The 11,990-nt window shown below is 32.9% G+C and overlaps 1 protein-coding gene across 1 annotated transcript; it reads left to right on the plus strand.

Moving 5' to 3' along the window:
- The first annotated feature begins 2,021 nt into the window (after positions 1 to 2,021).
- LOC149545207 (secreted RxLR effector protein 161-like) lies at positions 2,022 to 9,741 on the plus strand. The gene is made up of 2 exons (XM_089793718.1): positions 2,022 to 2,364; positions 9,581 to 9,741. The coding sequence occupies exons 1-2, from the start codon at positions 2,022 to 2,024 to the stop codon at positions 9,739 to 9,741; spliced, it is 504 nt and encodes a 167-aa protein (XP_089649844.1).
- Positions 9,742 to 11,990: the final 2,249 nt, after the last annotated feature.

An 11,990-nucleotide genomic window follows, 5' to 3' on the forward strand; every position in this document is an offset into this window, starting at 1 on the left:
AAAGATATTCCTAATGTTCTTGATGTTGGGACAGATGTTGGTTTTCATGATCAATTGGTTGAGTCTGACATGGATATTGTGGCTTGCACTTTAGGCAAAGACAGTAAACAAAATTTTAATGCTTCTATGTTTAGAGCTTCTAGAAAGTTGGGTGTCACTCACTTAGATTTGTGTGGGCCTATGCCCTTTCCATCAGCAAATGAAAATAAATATGTAATGACTTTTATTGATGACTATACTAGGATGTGTTGGGTTTATTTAATAAAGGAGAAATCTCAAGCTTTTGATACTTTCAAAAATTTCCAATTGTGGATTAAAAATGAGACTGAACTCAATATTGGAACCCTAAGAAGTGATAAAGGTGGTGAGTACACTTCAAAAGTTTTTAAAAATTATTTGTAGGAAAATGGTATCAAGCATCAGAAAGTGTTCCATATAACCCACAACAGAATGGTTTAGCAAAACATATGAATCAAACACTCTTGAATATGGTAAGATCTATGATGTTTTTAAAAAATGTTAAATTAATTTTTTGGGGAGAAGCAGTTCTCTGTGCTGTCTACATAAAAAATAGAACTCCTTCTACTGCACTGTAAAGTAAAACCCCCTATGAAATGTGGTACGACCATCTTCAAAGAGTTAACCATTTCAAGGTTTTTGGTTACACATGTTACGCTTTAATTCCTGCTCACTTGAGAAATAAATTGGAAGCTAGGAGTAGAAAATGCATTTTTTTGGGATATTCTACTACTTCCAAAGCTTACTGTCTATACAATGTGGAGAATAAAAAAAATTTTCTTTCTAGAGATTTTATATTTCTTGAATTTGACAAAGATGCACACAGCGTTGACGAACAAATTTCTCATCTTGATAGATTTCAATCAAAAAAATTCTATCATGAATGGGATAATGAACTTCCAACTCTTGAAGGGGGGATTCCCTTTCTATGTCAATCTTTGGAAGTTACAAAGAATGAAAAATCTATTGAAAGAGAAGACAACAGCTCTCAAAAAAATTTAGAATCTGAAATAGTTTGTGACAGAGAAGATAACAATTCCAAAATATCAGGAATCTTTTTTGAAGAGCCTGTTGCATAAGAATGTGAACCAGCTTGTGAAGAATCTAATTCAAAGGCTCCGGAGGTTGATAAAACATCAGAGAAATCAATCCGTAGATCAATTTAGACCAAGAAAATTCCTCAGAGGTATGAAGATTTTGAATTAAATTTTTCTGTTGTTGATGAACCTTCTTCATTTTAAGAAGCAACAACAAGTGATGCATGGATAAGGGCAATGCAAAGGGAGTATGATGCTCTCATTAAAAATGGAACATGGAGGTTAGTGGACCCTCCAATTGGTGCCAAACCTATTGGCTGTAGGTGGGTATATAAGAACAAATATAAAGCTGATGGTTCACTTGATAAACATAAAGCAAGACTTTTAGCAAAAGGATATGCTCACAGAGAAGGTGTTGACTACACTGAAACTTTTGCTCCTATAGCCAAGTGGGGAACTATTCGAGCATTTCTTTCTTTGGCAGCACAAAAAGGATGGCATATACATCATATAGATGTTAAAACAACCTTTGTAAATGGAGATTTGAAGGAAGATGTCTATATGCTATAACCTCAAGGTTTTGTTCTCAAAGGCCAGGAACAAAAGGTATGTAAATTGCTAAAATCTTTGTATGGTTTGAAGCAAACACCATGTGCTTGGTATGAAAAATTGACTGAGCACCTCCAAAAATTAGAGTACAAGTATTTTAGTCTTGATGATGCAACTCTCTTTGTCAAGAAAAATTGTAGATCAATTGTGTATCTAGTTGTATATGTTGATGATCTTCTCATGATAGGTACTAATGATGGTTATATAGAATCCATTAAGAGAGAGTTGAAAAAATATTTTGATATGACTGACTTGGGATTACTTCATTATTACCTAGGTATTGAAGTGATTCAAAATCCTAAGTCCATTTTTATTTCTCAGAACAAATATATTGGAGAGTTATTATACAAATTTGGCATGAAAGATTGTAATTCTGTTTCTACTCCAATAGAGCAAAATATGAAGCTTTCATCCAATGAAGGAAATAGTTTTGAAGATCCAACCAAGTACAGGCAGCTTGTTGGAAGTTTGATTTATCTCACCACTACTCGCCCTGACATTACCTTTGCAGTAGGAATTTTGTCCAAATTTATGCATAAACCATGTGAGGGGCATTGGATTGCAGCACAGCGAGTTTTGAAATATTTAAAGGGAACTCAAACTCTTGGCATAAAATATTCAAGAGTTTCAGATTTCCATCTTGCTGGCTATGCTGATTCAGATTTTGATAGTTACAAAGAGCATGGGTTATCTACTTTTGGTTAGTTGATGACCCTAGGATCAACATCTATTACTTGGAGATCAAAGAAACAAACAATTCCTGCAGAGTCTACAACTGAAATAGAATATGTAGCAGTAGCTCAAGCTACAAGTATGGCTGAGAAAAATTCTTGATGACTTGCAAGAAGCACATACAACTTCAACAACTTTATTTGTTGATAATAATTCTTCAATACAATTGGCAAAGAATCCTAAATTTCATGATCGAACCAAGCATATCAACACCAAATATCACTTGATTCGATATGATGTTGAGGCAAAAACTATACAGCTAAAACATTGTTCCACTGAAGAAAAAATTGCTAATATTTTTACTAAAGCACTGGGACGTGTTAAATTTGAACAATTTTGAATGCTACTTGGCATGACAAATATCCCTTCAGATTAAGGGGGGAATGCTAAATAATCATTTGGGATATGTTGTTTAGTTCAAGAAGTAGTCCAACAGTTTGATTATGTAACGATTAATTTAGTTTTCTCAACTGCCCAAATAGTTTTTAGGTTGTATATATTCTTTTTTTATTTTAATAAAATTTTCTCATGTGTGTGTGCATTTCATTTCATTTTCTTTGGGCCTGTTACAGAACTGACGAAGATGAAATCTAATGAAATGCTATCCTTGAAGCCTGAAAATTATTTTTCCAATGCAATTCTTTAATTGCCCATCTATAGAGGAGTTTACAAAAAATAAATATTGACAAGTGCATTTCATTCAATAATGAATTGTAAATTTTTAAAAGATGCGAATTTTACTTTTTTATAATATAAATTTCAAATAGTTAGGTTCAAACATTTTATAGAAACAAATGTCTCAGCTTAAACGTATATAACATTCAATGCATTACAAAAGAATAGTTAAAATGTTTATTTTGTAAGATCGTGTTTTTGTATATTTTTTTTGTTTAGAAGGGTAAAATCAGATAAAGAGTCCACAACATCAGTGGATTTGACAAGTTGTTAAAAACATTAAGCAATATGCCATAGATATCGGCTGCAGTGATTTTGATGGAATTCACTACCCTACATAGTACATTCCAAATAATTAGCAGCATGCAGAGAAAGGTAAAGAATTAGGTTAACTATGGTGATCATTAAAAGACCGAGTTGCACTTCCTCTACAAAGATCAATCATAATACCATGATAAAGGTTTTCCTTCAAAATCCATTCAAAGGAGGTGAATACCAAACAGATATTAAGTGTAGTTATTTTCACTACATAGATTTATTTCCATTTAAGACAGCCTATGTCAAAAAGATATTAGTTATAGTGGTTTCCAGCCTCTGAGGATACATAATGCCAAATAAAGATTCGTAATAACTATGTTCAAGTTATTCTATCTATACCTCATGAATTATGGATTAGTTGAAATGTTTTGATTTAGTCAAGTCTAATACAGTTCTAATTCAACAATTAAAATAACATAATTCTAATCGATAGTCTATAAATAGATTTTCTATAAAGAATTAAAAAAAAATGACTTCAGGTAGCTAACCGAACAAAAAAATTCCAGCTAAGGAACCCGAAACAAAAAGATAAAAATAGGACAGGCTATTAGACCTTAAGGAACAAGAGTGGTTATAATGTTAATAATATGTTATGTCAAACAATGTTTCCAAACAATACATAAATTATCCACCATTTATGTTGCAGCTATGTGGATCAATCTTCTGATTTAGATTGTAGTTTCCCTAAAAGGTCTCTAGCTCCTATCTTGCAATCAGAGTGATGGGCTTAGGAAAGGCTAGAAACATAATAATTTTTATTGAAGAAATCCAAAAATAGTATAGTCACAATCCAAGCATCAACCAAAGCATAAGAACCTATCCCTACATTTTCTTTGAATTGTTGTCTTTTAATCATCTTTGTTCTCTTCATGTTTGCCTTCCTTCTCGTCAAGATGTCTGATAATTTCTTCTTTAGTCCTTCCTTCCTCTTCTTTTTCTCCATCTTCATCATCATTATCCTGCACACAAAAATACTTTATGCTGAATTCATAAACGAATAATATAATATAGTAAAAACTCACTAAATACTATGTCAGATTACTTTTTGAAAGCTTGTATATTCAAAAGTAACCCATTTGAAAAAATCGCATGAGGAGATTAGGAGAAGCAACTGAGGCAGTTGAGAAGCTGCTTGTAGATGGAGTTAAAAGTCACTAAAACCTTGTGATGGGTTTTCCCTTCACCATCATTGGGCTGTTTAGGCTCCACCATAGCCGCAGTATGAACATTTTTTTTTTCTTCATTCTCTTTTCCAAGTACAGTTGTAACACCACTACCCATCTTTGCTTCATTTGTCTCCACTATGATAACTTCACACGCAAGAATATTCAGCATCAAATCTCCTTGCTATTTTCTTCCTTCATTTTGAGTAGAGTGTTTGGGCTCCTCATTTTTATTTCCATTATCTTGCTGCCCTATTGTTTCCCCCTCACTTTTCTTCCTAAATAGACCACCACCCTTCTACTCTTCTTCATTTGCCTCCACTATTACTTCAGATGCAGAAATAGTTTTCACCAAATCATCTTGCTTCTCTCTTGCATCTGTTTCTGCCATTGCTATGCACAAGCAAAGAACTCAACAAAAATAAGACAATAATGGAGCTATTGAAAGAGAATAAGAAAATGGTGTTAGTGTGAAGGTAGATTTATAGGCTTTGGCAGGCATAAAGGATAGCTATAATTGTAGTTATGCAAATCAGGGTTAATGGGCTACCATGCATGAAAATCACATAGACCTCACACTATATTTGGGGTTTGCATGTTAACGTTCCTTTTTTAAGGCCATCCATGAAGTAACGCTCATTGTATTCCAAATTGGGGGGAATCAATAATTAACGCCGCTCATAAATTACAAGGAATCTAAAATTCTCATGCACAAAGTATGACTTAATATGAATAGAAAATGGTTAAGAAGATGGGGCATAGAGTTTGGTTTTTTTTTTCCTTCTTTCTATTTGAGAGAGATTGTATTTTGTTTAGATAAGGTTATTTATCATTGTCTAGTAGTACAGTAATAGCAAAGATAGGGCTGCTAGTCTTATTAAGGAGTTCTACATAGTTTGTTCTTTATTTAGATCTTCATCATAATTTTTTCTTAAATATTATATAGAAACACTCCCAAGTTAGGTGAAATTCTCATCTTTAGTAAAATAATCATATTATCATTTTTCCATTACACTTATTTGATAATTTATCACTTTATGTATCATATCATAATATTATGTAACAGCTTGTTACAATCGTATTATAACCTATAACTCACTTTGGCCAACTTAACCTAGTGATCTCTTTAGAATTTCATTATATTCTAGTGCATGCTTCCTTTCATGTCTTGGTTGTACTTTGTAAACATTGAGATTCATGTTGACTTCATACTCTTGGATTTAGTTTGATTGTGAGACTTATTTGGTACTTTTATGCCTATTTGTTTGAGTATTTGTTGATTTGAAGGTTGGGTTAGGAGCTTGCATTTCCTATAGGCATCATCATGTGATGAGAAAGAGTGTCTAGGGTAGATGTGTGGAGTGGATTTTCTTGTGTACTCCAGTCCTAAAGTAGCTGACAAGGTAACCTAAAGATTTTTTAAATAAGTGATAAATAAATTAGTGTAGGATACTAAAACATAATAAAAGATAATATTATTGAACACATAGGCTCTCGAGGGAGTTGAAACAGATGTATCATGTGAGACATCCTGCAGGAGTTTTGAAAAAAGGAACATTTTGTGGCCTCTCAAGGGAGTTGGAATGAAGATATATTTAGAGTCTTTCTTCCTATCTTTTATTTATTTATGTCATTTGTTATGATTTTACGTTTTATTCTTGTGGTTATCTTGTTCTATAAAAAAAAAATAGTCTATGGTTATCCTTGTTTCTAAGGGTCTCTAGGTGGTGCATTACACATCCCCATTCATCTATTTCTTAGAATATTATGGTTTCATGTAGTGAAAAAAATATAATGTGTTGGTGAAGGTGCTAGAAAATGATGTGATTACTCAATGAATCAATGTGTATAAATTAATTGAATGTTTTTCAAATATGTTGTCATATTATCGAAAGATTATGCTCTGTATTAAATCCAAGAGTGATAAGAAATTGAGGTATCTATAGGATGACACATATGTGGAATGTCCTATTACATTAATGGAAAAATAGAATCTAGTAAAAAAACATTCTTTAAATTGTAGACATCCTATGAAGTGGTTCTCATTAGCAGAAACGTAGTTCGTTGTAAAAAATGGAACCACCTATGGAAGAAGGATTGTCAAATGAAAGTCCAAGCCCTATTGTTAACCCATATTTTACTCTGGAGGAGGATGAGGAGAAAAGCGATCTTACTACTAGGCTTATTGCAACTTTGTAGGTTAGCTATACTAATCTTTGGGATACCATCAAATAATTGGAAAAGGAGCACAAAAGGTTGGACCCTTGAGAAATGTTCTTTGAAATGGGTCTCAACCTTGCTATTTTTTGAGAACAAATTACAAATACGGTGGGACAAATAAACTAGAACTTCAATGCTTTTGGGATATTTTTAAGGATAAAGGAAGTATTACATGAGGAATCATTGGTTTAGTTAGGGTTTATTTTGTAAAACATATTACCAAAAAGTGTATGAAATGTAACGGTTGGAATATTCTTGCTTCCTTTTTTAGGGAAACCACCACCATTATATATATATATATATATATATATATATATATATATATATATATATGAAGATGAGATGTAAAGAAAAACAAAGTATATAATACAAAGTAAATCCATTTTGATTGATATTTAATATTTTTGTTATTTCGGCGGCATGGTGTTTTCTTTTTCACTCTAATTATTTTACAATAACCAAATGATGTATTTAATTATCACTTTTCAATTTTGTGTGAATTGTAATGTAATTTTCTTGTAATTGTTTACTGGTTAGTACATAGTATACATGCAAGAATGATTTGATGTTTGAAGTGATGAATTTTTGTGAAATGTTTCAAATTTCATGTCATATCTCCAACATGCATGCACAACATCTATCTACATAATACCATCCATTGATTATATATCTCAATGGTAGAAGGTTTTGTTTCGAGCCAAATGTATTGAATGAAGCCTCAGCGTTCTTCAATTTTTTGGAATGGTGACACATCTCATTCCACTCTATACCACTTGTAGTGGACATCAAATAGATGTCTCATCACTTTCAATTACATTCCCACTTTCATCAGCTTTGCACCCAATATAGTTTTTTTGGACAAACTTGCATTTATGCAAAAGATTTAATCATGTAAGATAATTGAACAAGAAGCCATAAGGAAAAATACTTATGAACCACAATTAAGATTAAAGAAATTTATAGCCACTAAACTTATTTATAAGCCATTTAACTTCTTCTTTCATCATTGCACATTGGATTTTCAGTAGTCACTAGTCTGGTAGTTGTAGTGCTCATTAAATTATTTCTTGGTTTACTTGGTGTGGTAGAGTGATAGTCATTTATTGGTAGTCTATAGTTATTATTCGATAATTCATTAGTTTCTAAATTGTGAATCCGGATGGACACTCCAATTCACTTGACATGCAAATTGAAAGAGAACTAGAAGGCCTGTTTAGGTGATGTACTAGATGAAAACCTCCTATCAATTTGTAAGGAGGTTGTGCCCACTATGGATTTCATTATTAATTCTATGAAAATAGTCATGGAGGACAAGTTTGTGGAGAATGAGAAAAGGTATTGTGTCAACATGAACCAAAGTCTCCTCTCACAAATATCCCAAACATAAAACTTTATGAAGCCTACAAAGCCTTCAATGCTCTTACAAGCACTTATGAGGGGTCTTTATGAGGATTTTATCCCTTAAGCCTCCCTTGTTGACTCATCCTTTCCCTTTCCTCCATCCACTCACCCTATGACATGTGTCACTCTATGATTGGCCATAAAGAAGCACAATCCATGTGCTCTCCTCTAATGCGATCTGAGCCCTCCATGAGCTTTTCCTCATCCTTGCATCTTACCCCTCAATCCCTCAAGCCCTTAGCCTATAAATTGGATCCCTTCCCAAGCCATTTCAACACTATCCTTAAGCTAAAGTTACCATATCATTTTGAGAACAAACTCCATAGCTTTTACATACGTCCACATCAAAATCCAAAGCCTCCATTGAAGCTATTTTGAGTATTTGAGCATACATACCAAATCTAAGCAAATAGACACATCCCTAAAACAAGAGAACAATCTCATTGAGAGAGCCCCTTAATGGCTCATACTCTCATTTGAGTTGTTTCCTCTTTGTCTCACTTTATGTTATGTTTAATAAGTTTGTAAATGCTTTTGATTTCTTAATCTAGTATTTCTTGCATGCTTATTTCTCACATACAGGATCAACAAGTCCTTCATGCGTAGAAATATTTAGATCCTTCTTTAGGACTATTTGTGCATACATTTGCTCCCTATGTAATATATCCAAGTGAGGGGTGATTGAGACTTGTATTTGCATCATTTTTTCTTTAATAGTGGCCTCTTTGGCTAATAATGTAGCTAATTCCCTCTGAGTGTGAAGCGTTTGAGAAAATTGCTTCTCACCATGTGCAAGATTTTAGGGTAGTTACATACTGGAGAGCTTAAGTTTGCTCTCAAGGTTTAGAATTTTTGGATTTATATCTTGTGTGAACCTAGAAAAATTACACAATTTTCTATAAAGGAAAAAGATGTTCCCTAGTACAACCTAAGTTACCTTATCCAATTTCTTGGCTAGGTCAACCTGTCCCAAAATAATGTTGTTGGCTATCTTTTGGTTGACTTGGCCTAGAAAATTCTTCTCTGACCATTCCATGAGTTTTACATTTGTATCATGGTCTTCATTATTTACTTGGTCAACTATATCATATAATTGCTCAAGGATTGGCCTATTTGAAGCTGGAGTTTGTAGGCTGAAGGCATCCATAAATATATCTTTGATCTCATTCATTGCCTACTTGTATTTGTAGTCTTTCATCAATGCCTCTTGCCTCCTTCTCGTATCCATTGCACTCTATATTTCATTCATCTTTTCTTTAGTTAAAGTGCTTGAATCATAATAGGGTATTTGGATTTCTTCATCAAGCTTAGGAATACCATAATGAATGGTCCTAGCTACCCTAGTAGAACTTGAGCTTGGTATACTGACTTGTAAGGTAAACTTGTCAGTACTCGGCTGCTAAACAGGTTTGGTAGGAGTTCTTGTTTCTGGCAATTTAACCAAAGTTCATATTATAGACTCCTCTGGCGAGATCGCGAACCCGCAGCCTCGAGAACGTAGAAAGACCAGCGGGAATGCCAGCAAACTAGATTTAATCAAATCACGTGTCGATAAACCCAACCAATGAATCCGTCGGCCAATCTTTTAGTGGGAATGTGCCTAAGAATAGTGGGATCATCATTCTTGCCTTGCGGGAATGCTTACTTTTCCCATCTTAAACTTCTTAGAACTATAATAAAACTTTGTTCGCAAGATCGTCATTCTCACTTGTAGGAACGTTGTAAGGCCATAAATCCACAGGATCACTCTGTTAAAAAGAGCTCTCGAGTTTTTGGCTTGTCGTTTTAAATTTTTTAACAGTCTTTCCTGTCATTCTCGCGATCCAGATTCATGGCGAGATTGTCATTCCCGCGAACAGGAACTCTAGTTGGATCGTGAACCTGCTTGCGAGAATGCAAGTACCCTCGTGGGAATGCTGATTCTCGCATTTTTTTTGCAGGAACGCTCCCTGTTTTGTTGGTCTGGTTATAGTCATTGTCACTTGTCTTTGCAAATTGAAAAACAATGAACTTTTATGTCTAACAACCCCACTTTTAAATATATTTTAAAATTTTAACTATGCTAAATTAGAATGATTTAACTATAATTTATTAGGTCCTTAATTATAGCTTAGTATAATTATTTAAGTAATTTTCTGACACAATAGTCAAAATATAAAATATTTATAAACTACTCTATTTTCATATAAACTTAATATGTGATAAGAATATACTATCACCATTCTACACAATCTACAAACCAATTGAAGAAGCATTTCTTCTTAGCAATCATGCCCATCTCAAACTCCTTTTTCATTTCACCAACAAATTCTTCACTTGCTTCATCATCACCTCTAAAGATTATGTAATCCACAGATACTTCAAAAAATCTATAAACCATTCTCAATTTCCTTCATATATGGGTTACTATTCTGAGCACCTCTTGAAAATCCTAATTTTGTCAATTACATATTCAACATCACATACTAGGCTCTAGGTACTTGTTTCAATCCATGTATAATTCTATCTTCACATTACAAATCATGTTTTCTTAAATTATTAAAGAAAACCCTTGAGGCTACTAAATGTAAGCTTCTTCTTCAAGTTCTCCATTCAAGAATGTTGATTTCATATGCATCTGATACACTTTATATTTTTTGTCCTTGGGTCTAGGAACTAATTCCCATTTATCATTCTTCTCAATCTAATCTAAATATTCTCTCATAGATTAAATCCAAAAGTCATCTTTACTAGCTTCATCTATACTTTTGGGATATATTTGGAAAATCAAACATAGTTCTTTTCTTTACACTTTGTTCCCTTTCATCATTCCTTTATCCTTGACACCAATAATCTTATCAAGAACATGATCTTTTATCAGATTCTTATTAGGTGTCACTTTTCAACTCTTACTTCTCAGAATAATACCTATAAACAACTATCTAGTGCTACATCTTTTCCAAATACAATCTCTCTTCCAAATATAATCACTTCATTCTCTCACTATACTTCTACTTGACCAAATATTTCTCCAAACACAATACCATATTTGCATAATTGCATCACATAAAAATCTATTAGATCACTTACTCACTTATAATTCACAATCAATTTTCAAATATTTATACTTAACCACAAGGAAAACAACTTTCATTTATACCAAGTCCTTAGATTAATTATTGAGTTTTCTTTGAGACTTTCTCAATTTACAATTTCAATTAGACCCCATTAATATAATACAATATATCTTACATTACATTTTTTCGTAATTACATAACACTTTCAGCTCATAATCATAAAAAAAATTCATATGTGCAACCATACACTTTACTAGATCAACCATGCTATCATTGTCACATCTTCAACCTCTAACTAATTACACTTAACTAGATTCTATCTCTATTAGGACCTCTGTCTATATACTATCTTCAATAAATTTTGAATAACTCTCACCACTCGTTGACTTTCTGCATGCATACTTAACCATGTTTTTGGGACACTATATGGAACACGTCCTCAACTAAACATAATGTCAGCTACGATTGCTAAACCTAATGAATTCAATGTATGTTTTCTTCTTTGTAAGTCTTCATAGAATAACTGGTATGTTGACATCAATCAAAAATATTTAAATGAATGCAATATGTAATCATGCTAACAATATCTCAAATGCTCCAGTAGTGCTTGGATACTCCCCCATAGGAATATCATAACCATTAATACTAACAAAAATTGGTGTCATCAAATTGGCCAAGAATCCAGTTTATCATAACAGGACCATGCACTTTGAATTGAAACAACATTTCATTAGAGATTCGATGCAATTTAATATGGTTGA

Source organism: Cupressus sempervirens, chromosome 7 (assembly GCF_028749045.1).
Source record: "Cupressus sempervirens isolate cs-2001-9-10 chromosome 7, ASM2874904v1, whole genome shotgun sequence".
NCBI classification, from domain to species: domain Eukaryota; kingdom Viridiplantae; phylum Streptophyta; class Pinopsida; order Cupressales; family Cupressaceae; genus Cupressus; species Cupressus sempervirens.